This window comes from Gobius niger, assembly GCF_951799975.1.
Source record: "Gobius niger genome assembly, chromosome: 15".
NCBI lineage: Eukaryota > Metazoa > Chordata > Actinopteri > Gobiiformes > Gobiidae > Gobius > Gobius niger.
In genome coordinates, this window is record NC_136866.1 from 20,777,713 (window position 1) to 20,793,507 (window position 15,795).

At 45.1% G+C, this 15,795-nt stretch overlaps 1 protein-coding gene across 1 annotated transcript in view; it reads left to right on the forward strand.

Annotated features, from left to right (window-relative positions):
* The window catches only part of LOC306975198 (rho-associated protein kinase 2-like), a 108,581-nt gene that overhangs the window by 57,643 nt on the left and 35,143 nt on the right, over positions 1-15,795 (forward strand). The window contains exons 12-16 of the mRNA XM_079572650.1: positions 387-435; positions 1,458-1,593; positions 6,519-6,610; positions 7,417-7,663; positions 14,367-14,473. Coding sequence (XP_079428776.1) covers positions 387-435; positions 1,458-1,593; positions 6,519-6,610; positions 7,417-7,663; positions 14,367-14,473 — 631 coding nt within the window. The remainder of the gene's footprint in view (positions 1-386; positions 436-1,457; positions 1,594-6,518; positions 6,611-7,416; positions 7,664-14,366; positions 14,474-15,795) is intronic.

The following is a 15,795-nucleotide window of genomic DNA, read 5'->3' on the forward strand; positions in this document are numbered from 1 at the left end:
CACCAGTGTGTTCTTTCTTTTTAATAATGTTCCAAACTGTTGATTCAGCCTAATACTGGCTTGCTTCACTGATACTGACAGCTCTGTGGATCTCATATTGAAAATAATCCAACAATATCCAAAATGCAAATATCACACTTGAAATGAACTCTGGACGTCTCATCTGTTCCTTACTGAGGGATTCTGAGGGAAAAGCAAACACCAGGCCATGGAACAGCTGAGCAGCCACTTGTCCCATTACTTATGGTCCCTTGAAAAGTGTGGAGCTTGTTGTAATTTCTACACCAATCTGGATGTAAATACTCTCAAATTAAAGCTGAAAGCCTGCAGTTTATGTACATCTTTTAAAATCAGTTTACTGTTTACTGAATGTTTTTCTTTCTCAGGAATGCTACAAACCGTTTAGACAAGTTGGCCAAAGAGCTGGACAAAGAGGTGAGCTATCAGCAGTACACACATATTCACCCTGGCACCGGTCAGGACCTTATTGTACATGTTTATAGTGGTAGAGGAAACCAAAGCAGGCACTGAAAGCCTTCACCTGGCCCGCTGAGGCAAGAGTGCGACACACAGCGGTTAAAAAACATGTACAATACTTTCACCTTTGGAGCCAAGTCTTCCCTGAAAAAAAGAGATTCAGAAATTCCAGGATCCAGGAAAGTGCGAGATTTATCGATACTCTTAATGATCTGGGACTTTTGCTGCACTCTTTAAAAGCAAAACTTAGGCCAGAGCCAATCCAGACCAGGCTTAGGTTTTGGCCAAAGCGCACTGAACGATACTAACGTGACGTGAACAGACTGAGCCTCTGATTGGCCAGAGGAGAGAGGACCGCCCTCACTATTAACATGCAGGTCATTCAGGATATAATATGTCACAACATCATAGCATCATACCGCTGTTGAAACCGTTCATTTAGCCAATGTTAGAACAACTTCAGCTGGTGTTAGCATTCCGTTAGCATGTCTTTTAGCTGCTTCTTTCCTCTAGTTTTTGCCTTGGCATAAACCCCAACAGTCCAAAAGTCAGCATTTGTCCACATTGTTCTCAGCGCGGCTTCACTAATGTGTACTCATTCCAGCATGCGCGTCTGGTCCTGTAGCTATGGAAACACTACACGTTGAAAACTGTATCGTGACGCGTACGGCAGCCAGATGGAGAAGCAAGGCTTAAATGAGAGGGAAGAGCCTTCTGAGCGGCCGGCAGTGGTGGGGTGCTGTTGAACATGTTTTATGTGCTCCTACATTGTGTCCCAGATGAGCGGCCGGCAGAGGGTGGGGACGTTGTTGCACATGTTTTAGGTCCTCCTACATGGTGTCCCAGATGAGTGGCCGGCAGAGGGTGGGGGCGCTGTTGTGCATGTTTTAGGTCCTCCTATATTGTGTCGCAGATGAGCGGCCGGCAGAGGGTGGGGTCACTGTTGTACATGTTTTATGTGCTCCTACATTGTGTCCCAGATGAGCGGCCGGCAGAGGGTGGAGGCGTCGCTCCGGCAGCTGGAGAGGGAACGTGCTCTGCTGCAGCACCAGAGCACAGAGACCCAGAGGAGAGCGGACATGGAGACGGAGCGGAAAAGAGTACTGGAGAACGAACGTGAGGCTCTGAGCCACACTCAGGTTCACACGCATGGTTCATGTTTCACCTTGTATTTAAGGCTAGTTATGTCTTCGTATTGACATCAACATTTTCACCTGCCGTATCTCGTTTCCCCCTCATGTCAGAGTGTATGCTTATTTTATGAGAAATATCCCGGAAGTAGCCATCACGCATTCATTCACAAAGATTGACATCCATCGTGTCCTGCGCCGGGTCGCCGAGATGACGCTATAATCCAAATATGGTAATTTCTCTCTGGGAGCCACCTGTACGAATGACCGGAGAAATGTTCTTGCGCGCACGCACAGGGCCGCTTTTTTTAAAATTAGGTTTTTGCTCTTGCAACGACCTCAACACTTTAGTAGCTCCTACAGACTTCAAACTTTCAGATCACTCTCTCTCCCAGACTACAAATATTTGAGAAAGCATGTAGTGTGACAGGCCAGGCAACACGGTCACAGCTGAGCAGGGGACAGGCAGCTCTGTTTAGACTTTTGGTTGGTTCATTGCCTTTTGGTGAAACTGCTGTTAAATCCAAGAAAGTGCACAGATACGTGCACATCTCACAAACAGGGTTCAAAGTAGACTTTCATTGTTTCATGCTGTGGGGATTATTTTTTTCCACCCCTCCATATTAAACCTGCTGTGCTTCGGATGCACATGTAAATTAACAACTTGCGATGATGACGTTATCGGAGTATGGCTCGGTTTGTGAGTGCGGGCCGTTCAGCGCATCCAGACTGCTCCTCAAACGAGCTCCAGCTTGGCACGATTTGGAAGTCAAGTGTGAGTGCACCCTAACAAAGTGCAGAGGCACGATTCTGAAAGAAGGCTTTGTGGGTGAGATGGGGCAGTCATTGTGCTGAGTGCATGACACTGATGATCAGCTGCTCTCACTCTGGAGGCACTGAAGGCTCCTACGGCAGAATCCAGTTTTTATTTATTTTTTATTTAGCCTTTATTTAACCAGGTTAGTCCCTTTGAGATCTTAGATCTCTTTTACAAGAGAGACCTGGCCAAGATGGGCATCAACACTTGGTTTCCATACATTTAAAAACATACACAACATTAGTTAAAACATTCACACACCGATGATCTGGACTGGACTGACATCACAAGAGACTTGAAACTATTCAAAGACATAAGGTCTGTGATTTTGAAGTCCTTCTGCAGGAGGTTCCATGTAAATGGAGCCGAATAACTGAAAGCAGTCTTTCCCAATTCAGTCCGCACAGCAGGCACAACATAGTGCAAGGTGTCATTAGAACGAAGACTACGCTGACTCTGCTTCACTTTTAAAAGACAAGATAAATAAGAAGGCAGCCTTCCAAGAAGCGCCTTGTAAATAAAAACATACCAATGAGAAAGTTGACGAGCCTGAAGTCCAACCCAATTCACTTTAGAGTATAACAAACAGTGGTGAGTAAGAGGTCGACAGTTGGTTAGGAAGCGCAGAGCCCCATGATACACACTGTCCAACAACAAAGACACTGTACAGGAGCATTCATATACAACACATGTGTGTTCAGAACAAGTCTGAGATGGCACAACTGATCCTGCACTTGATTAAAAGCTGATTGAAGATACTCACAGGCCTTTGCAGGACTGGGAGGTGAGCAATAGATCACTGTATCATCTGCGTAAAAGTGAAATCTAGCATTTGGGATATTTCTTCCAATGCCATTGATATACAGTGTAAAAAGCAAGGGCGCAAGTATGCACCCTTGAGGCACTCCATTTTGGAACTGCAGAACGCCAGAAGCAGAACCCTCCAATTGTACACTCTGGGTTCTATTGGACAGGTAATTTTTGAACCATTCAACTGCCTGGTCTGAAAAACCACACGCTGACAGTCTTTGAGCCAAGACAATGTGGTCAACAGTATCGAAGGCTTTTGTAAAATCAATAAAAAGGGCAGCACTGCAATGTTTATTATCAAGAGCTTCAGTTATATTGTTTAAAACCTTCATAGTAGCTGTAGTTGTACTATGCTTTTTACGAAATCCTGATTGAAACTCTGACAAAGTAGAAGTAGAAGCAAGGTACAGTTTCACTTGATCATTAACCAAGGATTCAAGAATTTTTGCCAGAACAGACATTTTTGAAATAGGCCTATAATTATTTAAATTGCTTGCATCCCCACCTTTTAAAAGTGGCAACACAATTGCAGATTTCCAATCTTTGGGAATTCTATTTGTTTTCAATGTCCATCCATCCATCCATTTTCTTCCGCTTTATCCGGGGCCGGGTCGCGGGGGCAGCAGTCTCAGCAGAGATGCCCAAACTTCCCGATCCACACACACCTCCTCCAGCTGTTCTGGGGGGGGACCCCGAGGCGACACCAGGCCAGCTCGGAGACATAGTCCCACCACCGTGTCCTGGGCCTTCCACGAGGCCTTGTCCCACTAGGACATGCCTGGAACACCTCCCGCGGGAGGCGACCAGGAGGCATCCGAAACAGATGCCCGAGCCACCTCAGCTGGCTCCTTTCGACGTGAAGGAGCAGCGACTCTACTCCGAGCTCCTCCCGGGTAACTGAGCTCCTCACCCGATCTCGGAGGGTGCGCCCAGCCACCCTGCGAAGGAAACTCATTTCGGCCGCTTGTATTCGCGATCTTGTCCTTTCGGTCATTACCCAAATCTCATGACCATAGGTGAGGGTGGGAACGTAGATCGATCGGTAAATCGAGAGCTTTGCCCCCCGACTCAGCTCCCTCTTCACCACGACAGACCGATACAGCGACCGCATCACTGCTGACGCCGCACCGATCCGTCTGTCGATCTCACGCTCCATCCGTCCCTCACTCGTGAACAAGACCCTGAGATACTTGAACTCCTCCACTTGAGGCAAGGACTCCCCACCGACCCGAAGAGGGGAAGCCACCTTTTTCCGGTGGAGAACCATGGCCTCGGATTTGGAGGTGCTGATCCCCATCCCGGCCGCTACACACTCGGCTGCAAACCGCCCCAGTGCGTGCTGAAGGTCCTGGTTCGTTGAAGCCATCAGAACAACATCGTCCGCAAACAGCAGAGATGAGACTCTGAGGCTCCCAAACCGGACACCCTCCGGCCCCTGGCTGCGCCTAGAAATTCTGTCCATAAAAGTAATGAACAGAACCGGTGACAAAGGGCAGCCCTGGCGGAGACCAACACGCACCGGGAACAGGTCTGACTTACTGCCGGCAATGCGAACCAAGCTCCTGCTTCGGTCATACAGGGAACGGACAGCCCTTAGCAGAGGGCCCCGGACCCCATACTCCCGGAGCACCCCCCACAGGGCACCACGAGGGACACGGTCGAACGCCTTCTCCAGATCCACAAAACACATGTGGACTGGTTGGGCGAACTCCCACGAACCCTCGAGTACCCGATGAAGGGTATAGAGTTGGTCCAGTGTGCCACGACCAGGACGAAAACCGCATTGTTCCTCCTGGATCCGAGGTTCAACTTTTTGTTTTCAATGTAAGATTAAAAATACAACACAATGGCTTTGCAATAAATTCAGATGCAAGCTTTAAAAAATGTGGCTCCAAGTTATCAGGGCCCGCTGGTTTCCAAGCTTTTAATTGTTTCAGCGACCTCTTAACTTCATTGACTGTAAAAGCCCGAAAGTTAAAATCCTCCATTACATTTTCCCTATGAGTTGGAGGCTGCCCCAAAGAATTATCTGATTTAAACAAGGAGCCAGATTCTATGAAATGCTTATTGAATTTATTCAGCATTTCAGTTTTATTAGTAACCTTTTGTCCATCTATCACTATATTTGAAGGCAAATTAAGACAATTACTCGAGTTATTTAGTGATTTTATGGCCTTCCAAAAATTTTTGTGGTTGGATAAATTTTCTGTTAAATTAGCAAGATAGAAGCCAGATTTTACTTTTCTCAGCAGCAATGTAAATCTGTTTCGCAATTGCCTAAAAAGCAGCCAGTGACCCTCACTTCCTGATTTCCGGGCTTTGGCCCAAGCTGCATTAAGTGCATGGAGCAGTTCTGATAGTTCACTTGTGAACCAAGGATTTTCACGCCCCTTAATTCTAAACTTTCTAGGTGGTGCATGTTTGTTGATAATGTTGGTAAAGCTTTATAAAAAGAAGTTCCAAGCTAGTTCCACATCATTAAACAAAGCAAGCCTATCCCAGTTAAAGCAGTGCAAATCATATAAAAAAAAGCTTGTTCAGAAAAAATCTTCAAAATACGCTTAACAACCATACAAGGTTTGGTTTTGAGAATTATTGTGTCCCGCACAATTGCAATTGCACAATGATCACTCGTATCATTTGGGAAGACATCAGATGCAATAATTTTGTAAGGCATATTTGTCAGTGCCAAATCAATCAGCGTGGATTTCTCAACATATTTGGGGTTTAACCTTGTGGGGGAACTTATCAGTTGAGTTAGATTTAAAAGATCACATTGTGATTTCAGCGAATCTGATGAAGAGGTTAACCAATCCCAATTTAAGTCCCCAAGAATCAATAATTCACTATAATTTAAACGTGACAAAAGATTAGTCAATGTAGAGAGGGATTTGCTTGAAGCTGATGGTGGTCTGTAGCATCCAACCACCATAATATGTTGAGTTTTGGAAATTTCAACATCAATAGCTAAAAATTCCAATTCCTTGCTCACAGAAATGGAGAGAATCACATCAGCCGAGAAAAAAGTGCTGCCGAGGGTCAGGATGCTTTTTATGGTCCCTCTGACCATGATGGGGGGCTGGACATAAAGGTCATTTATAATGTTTCTAAGTGCTCCTCATTGTGTGATTATGACTAACACATGCATTTTCCTTCACATGTCAGAGCAGCTTTGAGCTCTATGGATAATGTATACTGGCATTTTACAGAAATCAAAGTTCTGCTGTCCGCTTAGTTCCTTTATTATGTGGCAATGAAAGATTATATTATATATGTATTACCAGTGAACAACCTGAGGGACCAGCTGGAGGAGCTGAGGAGGAGGAACCAGGACTCCCACATCTCCAGTGAGAAGAACATGCAGCTGCAGAAACAGGTGAGCAGCTTAAAAGGAAGAGCGAAAAAACAAAATGCATATCAAATATTATTAAACAAGGATAGACAACAAATGGTATAGTCATAATATTTCAAATAAATATTTTCCCAACCTTTCTCTCTGGAATTGTCCCCAGTAGCACAGCATATCTTTCATTGGCTTTGTCAGTGTTGGAGTTTTAGTATTGTATCTCTTGTGTCATCAGCACTAACCGCTCTGTGACTTTCTGTGTTTATCTGACTGTGGCCTCCCGGTGCCCTCCTGCAATACAACCCCCTAGTGGCTAGGCGTGAATTCACAGGAGCCAGTTTAATGCGACTTTACTCATGCCAAAACCAACTTTAAAGCCTGGTTTCAAAGAAAGTTAGCACTTCTAAAGCTGCAGGGTATGATTGAGCTGCATCATGGGTTCTCTCTCGAATCCTGTTATTAACGTTAACGGGGAGGAGTGAGCACAGGAGGTCTATCAAGATATTATGTCTGAGTGCAACCCACACTATCTGCTCATTTTGGACTGCAAACGTGGGTGGTGTTATGTGCTTCAGTCCACTTTAAATTCTGCTTTGATTTACTTTTAGTCTAATATTGGATTCAAACTATTATGTAAATGAGTTACATTAGTTCTGAGCTGCTCTTGTCTCTCTTCTCCGGGTCAGACCTGGTTTACGTGGTTTATTCCTGCTTTCCTTGTCATCTGGTTGGATCTGGTCATGATGTAGACCTGTTGTAACCTCGGTTTTGTGGAGCCGCATTTCTGTCTCTGCTGAATCATTCTTAAACAAATGTTGTAATCCTTGTGTGGCCAGTTGGAGGAGACCAGTTCCCAGCTGCAGACAGAGCGGGAGAGCACTGCCCGGCTGACCAAGGCCCACGCCGAGGCTCTGAAGCAGGTGCAGGGCCTGGAGGTCAGCCTGAGGACCAGGGAGGAGCGCTGTGGGCAGCTGGAGCTCGGCACACAGCAGCTGGACACACAGCTCCGAGAGGCCCAGGCCGAGCTGGAGACGGAGCGGGGAGAGAAGAGAGACAAGAGCGACACCATCAGCGAGCTACAGGGTGAGGACCCGGAATATACATGTGTGAAATAGCCCAGCAACCATTATAAATAACGCTGTATAAATATGACAGGTCGAAATGGACGGATTTAATTCTTCTTCTCTATAGGGGCCAAAAAGTGTCAAACTGTACATCATTCTTACAACAAACTGAATAGAAAAACGTGGCTGCTGCTTTCATAGACGCAAAACGACGTTATCATAAAAACTACACAATTAGTTTAGTTTAGTTCAATTGTTTATTTGAGCATTCTGCTCAAAAGGTTTGGGTCGAAGCTAGAAGCTTATGAGCACCCACCCCCAACTCAAAGCAATCAAAATTTACATTTCACAATAATAAAATGGACATAGTACAAAACGAACAAAACAACAACAAAGAACAAAACAATAACAAGGAACAGCAGCAAAAAATGGATTATATGCACTCTTGACGGCATTTACCTTAATTAAGATATAAGACTGCTTACAGCAAATTACTTTATCAATCATACATTTAGCAACATCATATTGAGATTAGTCTCATCGGCAAAAGAGAACTTGATACAGTATAATGTGGCTTACTACAACAGCGGTCTCGTTTCATGTACGATGTCCTGTACAAAGCAAAAAACAAATAACAAAAGGCGATCATTATATATTGTTCAGAAGGTTACCAACGCCAAACATTGTTAACATTGCCGAAAGTCACAAGTGTTAAAAGGCACATTAATGCACCCCTTATACTCCGTGATCTTGCTCATTCCCAGTTGTCAAGTCCATCCTCATTATAGTATTAGTATTATTTATGTACAATTTGTCTTCCTTTATTTTTTTTATTTTTTTACCATGTATTATGTAAGCCCTGCCTAGTGTAGTGCGTTAAAAGCCAGGGTGTAGAGGGAGCCAGTTAAAGAGGGCAGTAGCTCCCCCTCCACTAACCCCCACCCAGCTGCCCTAATAGCTAATTTTGTAGATGACATTCCTATGCTGTGTGGTGCATTAAAAGACGAGGATTATGAGCCCACAATCCATCATTCATATTCTATCATTCATATTCTATCAATGTCAAAAATGCAAATTGGATTGACTTGCACTGACCCTTTATCCTGACCTAGGGACGTCCCACTTGTTCTCGGTTGTAAAAGTAAGCGATCATTTGTTGCAGAGCTGTTCCCTGTTGTCCGGAGGCTCACGGAGATCAGGAGACACACTTCACACTGCACGTTTTTAACTCCTTTTACGTTTAGTGCCTGGCTACAGATGAGGAATATTATGCTATCAAGAAAAGCCTCGGAGAAGTCTTTTTTCAATGTCTGAATGAAATGAGACAGCTTCCCTTAGTGGCCAGCAAGGTGATGGAGTGCAAAATGGCCGCCATTTTTGTAATGAAATGATTGAGATTATCTAGCTTTTCCCATCACCTAATGGCTGTGGTGGCACGTTCAGTGGGACCCCAGGCAGTTCATTTGAGGAGGGACTGCAGAGGGGATACTGTCCGGGCCTTGTGTATCTCCCGTGTGATCTGCATTAGGGCCCCACCGATATATTGGCCGGCTGATATATCAGGCCGATATTTAGGTATTTTATATAGGATAGGCCACCGTTTTTACATACTGAGATATGTTCTTACCTTAGCTTAGATGAGCTGATGCGTAGCTGCCTGGTCTTTGTGCGTGCGCTCAGTCACATAAATGTTAGCATTTAGCCTCTCCCAGCATAGGTATAGTGCCAAACTGGGGTGAAGTTAGAAGCTACCAAGCTGTTCCACATTTTCCCTGTTTAAATACGGTTATGTGAGCCTTTACACAATCCAAGTATAGTTAAACAAAATTAAACGTGTAACTTTTCTAAGCGGATAAAAAGGGGTAATATATTTTAAGGCCTAAAAACATAGGAGCACTTCGACGTCCACGCAGTAATATCTCACTTTACTGCACAGACGTGGAAGTTAATGTTATATCCTAAGGTATTACTATGCCTTACATATATAGTACCTCTTTTTATCCAGTTAGAAAATGTACATGTTTCATTTTGTAATCATATTGGTATTGGACCCCAAAAAATAATTAAATTGGTCAGGCCCTAATCTGAATAAAACCCTGTGCTTCACTATTCTTATATGTATAATTACACAGTTAAGGATGAATGAATATTTCAGTATTTAGATAGTCACGTCATCAAAGGAATCTATTCATTTGCGTGTTGTTGTACAGCTGTTTGTCGCAGCATTCCCCTTCGCCGCTCACCTCCCTGTGCCACACATTGACACTTATCTGTTGTGCATATGCAAAATGTTGATCGACTATAGACTTTATTTTTTTTTTGGATCAACTTTTTTTATTGGTGTGATGCCATTATTGGATTTACAATTGTATCAGTACACAGTCATAGCACACTTCCCCCCCCCCCCCCCCCATTTTCTTTTCCCCAATCCCCCTTGAGATGGGCATGGTATCAGCTGAATCATCAAATGGACTTTAGACTTTATTGACATGATTGTACTGCGCAGAGCGGCAAAGGAGCTAACCCTGTCCCTAGAGTTTTGAGGAGCACTCTGTACAGATCGTTGTTAAAAGTTTGTAAGCCGCGATGAGAACAAATGTGGACAAATATGTCATCTGGTGGGGTTGTGTAATCATTCAGAGGTGCCAAGGCTAATAAAACAGAAAATAAACTGCTAAAATATGACTATGAACTATGAAGGCTTAAGCAACATGCAAATGTTGTGCTAACACCAGCTAAAGTTGCGTTAATAGCGGCTATCAGAGACCAGCAGTCTGTTCACATCAAATTAAGTCTTCTTTCCACAGGCAGGCGCGCATCAGCCCAATGCCTGGTCAACTCGGTTTGACGAACTTTTCCATAACGAAGGCTTGTGTCAAACCAGTCTGGCCAGGTATAAGTTTTGGGACCGACCTCTGGCTGTGGCCAAAGCACATTGAATCGTACTAATGTGACGTGAGTGAGTGGACAGCCCTAACTAGTGACACGCAGGTCATACAGATTTAGTATTTCACAACATCATACCGCTGTGCTAAAAGGGGATTTTGCCCATATTAGCATTTAGCTGCTGGTAGCGCAACTTAAGCTGGTGTTAGCATAACATTTGCATGTTACTTGTGTACTTTAATATTTTGTATTAGCTGCTTCTTTTCTGTTTTATTCCAGCTTGGCATCTCTGAATGATTCCATAGCCCCCACCAGAAGGCAGCATTTGTCCACATTTGTTCTCATCACTGCTTACAAACATTTGTGTGTGGTGGAAACAGTAGCATGTGCTGGGTAGAGTTGATACGTGTACGTAGATCGTGGCGTACACAGTTGAGTAGAATAGAGGCTTATGTCAGTCAGTTATGTTTAGAACATTGGGCAGAGCAAGAGGCAAAACTTATACCTGGTCAGACAGGTTTGGCCCTGGCCTCCTCTGTGGAAAAGCTCACCAAACTGGGTTTTACCAGGCACTGGGCTGAGTCGCCCCTGCCTCTGGAAAAGAGCCTTAAGGCGAGTGTCCCTACTGCCAGGACTAATCCAATTAGAGATTAGATCGGGCCCAAAAAATCAAGCCCGACCCGACCCGAACCCGCGGTTATAAAGCCCGACCCGACCCAGCCCGAGCAATTAACGTGAATTGTCAGCCCGAACCCGAAACAAACCCGACGTAAATAATTATTTATTTAAGGCTCAGATAGGTGCATCTGCACAGCAGCTCCATGTTTGCGAGGTACGCGGCTACACGCACGGCATACGTGCACGCAGCAGTAGCGCACATACCTGGGTGGGCAGAGACGTATGCGGCGCGGAGCAGCCAGCGCCGCAGCTCAATGTGTCTTGTCTCCTCTTTGCCGTCTCCTCTTTTCCGTATCTCTCTCTCCTCCTCCTTCATGTTTCATAAACATCACGCTCTACAAAAGCTACTTTTTACGCAGTAACAGGAACCAAACTGCTTATTTATCCACTGTTACTGAAACGCTGTCCTGAGAGAAAGAGTGAAGAGTGATGTTCTCTGTGTGGCGCCGGTATCACAGCCTGACCATGCTGCTTAAACATGACAACACAGCAGCACGTGTGCCCGCCCCCCGCACCTGCACCACCTCCCTCCCGGAATCCTCTATTTTATACTAGCTGAGACCCGGCCTTCGGCCGGGCCTCGCTAGTTTGCACATTTGATAGTCTGAGATTATGAGTTATTACAAAGAAATGTCCAACCCGTCACACAGTTCAGCTGTAGACCAGTGGGTCCCAACCCATTCCAAAAACTATGGCCACAAAAAATGTTTAAAATAAATAATGCTAAAAATAATTTCAAACAAACTGCAATTTGAGTGTTTGATGCACCCGTACTCCTTTCTTATAAACTACAACGACAATATGTTCGCTAAAAGGGAATAGAATTCAAGAGACAGTGGAATAAGTATGGATAAATATGAGGGGTTCAGCTCTAACGGGTCGGTTCACGGTGCAGGACCCGTGGTTTGGTGCATCACGGTAGTGTACAATGTAAAAAAAAATAAGTTGGTTTTGAAATGAAATAGCCTAATGATCGTTGTTAGACAGTATTTATAACCTTACAATAAAATTGGCAATGCGTACAAAGCTGCTGTAGAATAAAATGTACCTCTGGGCTCACAATACGTGAAAGCAAATGACACACATCGCCCGGTGTCGATGCGCGCGCGCACACATACGCGCGCGCACACGCACGCGCACACGCACGCGCACGCCGCCCGGTTTTGATGCACGCGCGCACACATACACGCACCGACGCACACACAAACGCGCGCACACGCGCACACACACACATGGTCCTGTTTGGATGCGCGCACACGCACGGCAGTCAGACCTCGCGCACTCGCGTTGTTGTGACGGCGGGTTGTCCGAGGACAGCAGCACCGCGGTCCATATGGACCCGTGGTCAATGGCCGCGGGCAGCGGGACCGCAACGTGGGGGCCGGCACCACGCACAAACTCACTACTGTCGCCAGGCTTCCTGATGTTCCCAAACGGTCTCCCATCCCAGTCCTAACCAGGCCCTTCCCTGCTTAGCCTCGGAGGAACGGTCTCCCATCCCAGTTCTAACCAGGCCCGTCCCTGCTTAGCTTCAAAGTCGGTATGGGAAATAAACATGGCGGCGCCCAGCCGGCGGCCATTGAGATAGCGTTTTCTATTATAGATTGCGTATTGCCACATTTTGTATCCAATAGACTCCGCCTATTGCATAGATTTTTATTAGAGATTATAATGACATTTAGTAAAAAAAAAAAAAAAAAACTTGAGCCCGAGCCGAGCCCGACTCTCATGTGGGAAATCTCGGCCCGGCCAGGCCCGAATGTCGGGTCGGGCCGGGCTCGGGCCTAAAATCTAACCTCTAAATCCAATGACCTCGGGCCATGGCCAAAAGGCTCTGAACCGATACTAATGTGACATGAGCAGACTGCTAGCCTCTGATTGACCACAGGAGAGAGGACCGCCCACTAAAACAGTTATGTGCTACGTGATTTAATATTTCACATCATACTGCTGTTGATAAAGGTGATTTTGCTGATGACATCATTTAGCCACTGTTAGCGCAACTTTATGTATGTAAGTAAGTGAGTGCTTTATTTGTCATTGTACAATTGCATAATGTAATTGTGTAGATCAGATTTTAGGGTTAGTCCTGGTGATAGAATAACGTAACGTGTTGCTTAGCTTCATAGTTGTCTTTTAGCTGCTTCTTTGCTCTAGCACCTCTGAATAATTCCATAAACCCCACCTAAAGGCAGCATTTGTCCATTGCTCTCATTGCGGCTCACAAAACATTTCATCGCCGTTCTGTTTTTCCTTCAGCAATGTGTATTCTCGCGTGCACATGGATGTGTGTACTGGGTAGAGTAGATACGTGAGAAGCCGAGTACTTCGACTGAGCTGCACTGAACAGAAGCGTTGTGAGTGTAGGGAGTGAATGATGACTGTTGCTCTCAGAAGCCCAGGGTACAATTATGGAAGTCATTATTATCATTATCAAAAGTAATGTCTGTCGTATGAGCTCTTGATTTCAAAACTGAACGTGGGCTGCTGCAGACATTTGCCAACATGAACATCCTATTCCTCATTTCGAAGCTGCAGTCTTTAGTTTGCTCTTTAACTTCATAATTGTTTGAAATGCTGCTGTTAAATGTTGTGGCAGGACTGGGCAGAACCGGGCAGCCTGGCGCTCGTCCAGTCATTGTGTGGATTTAAACACTGGACGGTAAATTGGCTTCACAACAGCGCAGCGGTTTATCAGAGAGGAAGGCTACTGCGGCGAAGTAAACATGTTTTGTCGAATGGGGAAAAGACATGAGCTAATGGAGGAGGGGTTTTAGACTGGACCTTGGGGAAACTGTGGGTCATAGGAGCAACAGGTTGTAAAAGTTTTTTTTTTTTTCTTCTAATTGAGTGGAAAGTGAATGAACGTGTTGGCGGCAAAGACAGGGCACTGAGGACACGCTGGACAAGACTGGTGCTGTATGCACGAGGAGCGGCAGCTTCAGTACGGCTCATTTAAGTGTCATGGAAGGAAAATGTATGAGTATTACCACAACTCTTACAACTACACCTACACTGTTCCAACGATTCAAACTTCTGGGCTGCTCGTGAAATAGTAAAATCATGAACTTTTCAACACTTTGAAAGAGTGGCCTTGCAGAAATTTTTTTTCCTAAAAAGATGCATCCTCATAGCATGGTTTTGTTGTGTCCAAACAGGTGGCATCTTGGCGCTGGAGGAGGAGATGAAAGAGCTGAGGTCATGTCTGTCCACGGCCCAGGAGGAGAAGAAACATCTGCAGGAGAAGTTTAATGATCTGGAGAAGGTTCGTCCTCTGCAACAACCAGCTCACAAAATACCAGAACCACATTCCAATCCATATATATACAGTCGTTCAAACACAACTAGCTTTTTCTAGAGCGCGGCAGTCCTGGGTTCCAGAAGTCAATTTAGTTCATTTTTGTCATTAAAAACAAAAATAAACCGTTAATAATAGAGTTTATAGTAGTAATCCGCTATGTGCTTACTATTGACCATGTATAACTTGAAAATGTGGTGAAGCAACAGCAATTTATTCTTTATTCATTCATCATCTGATCTATGCAGCTAAAGCACTTACTTAAAAAAAACAATACAGAAAGATAAAAGATTAAAAACAACAATAAAAGTGAAATAGAAGTAAATAAATTAGTGGTGGGCCGTTAACGGCGTTAACGTGCTGCGTTAACGCGAGACTCTTATCGCACGATAAAAAAAATATCGCCGTTAATCTATTCTCAAAGCTGGGTTGGGAGCTGGGTCTATACTCTGCAAGCTATGATGACTTTCACCGTGATATTTTATGCAGGGCTTAAAGTATTCCGGCCTGAGGCCTCTGGCGCAAGCAAAGTGTATCAGACTGCAAATTATTTGTCCGGTTTTTCCGCGCATTTGTGAAAAAGTCGCGTTTCCCGCACTTCTTACGGTCCATGAATGCATCTCACATGCAGCCTCACTGATTCGTCTGAAACCAAAACAACTGCCACGCGGAGGCTTTAGCTACTTTTGTTATGGGTTAAGTTTTGCCAAATGGACGCTATGACCAGACGAGTGAGAATTGGATAAAGAGGTGAAGAGCAGCAGGTTCTACGACTGATCCACAGTGAGTTTATTTACTTATTCTGTGCGAACAGTCGGGCTAACGGGGTCGCATCACCCGCGCTAAATTAAGCACTAAAAGCCCCGCACGAGAGCGCGGTGTCGGACCTGCCCCGCACCGTGCCTCCTTCTGCAGCCGTGCGCGCGGTGAGACAGGTGTGCACGGCTGCGTAACCCCCCCCGAGCTGCTGCCGCTGACCCGCTGTAAAAAGCGAAACGTAACGCCTACATATTGAACAGAGCCTCGCACAAATACCCGATTCGAGTCTATTTTTCCCGCAAACGACGCACACAGTGGCGTGAACGCGCACACGTGTCAGTGCGGCCGGTGTTGACCCGCTGGACACAAGCTGAAAGTGGCTCCAGGTCATTATTTTACAGCAGTTTTTCTTTAGGCTCAGTCCCAATAGCTCCAGCCAAATCTAACCAACAGCCTGATTAACAAACATGACACTTAATCCTTTACTTACTAGATTATTTTGAAAAACATTTTGGTCTATACTTGTATTT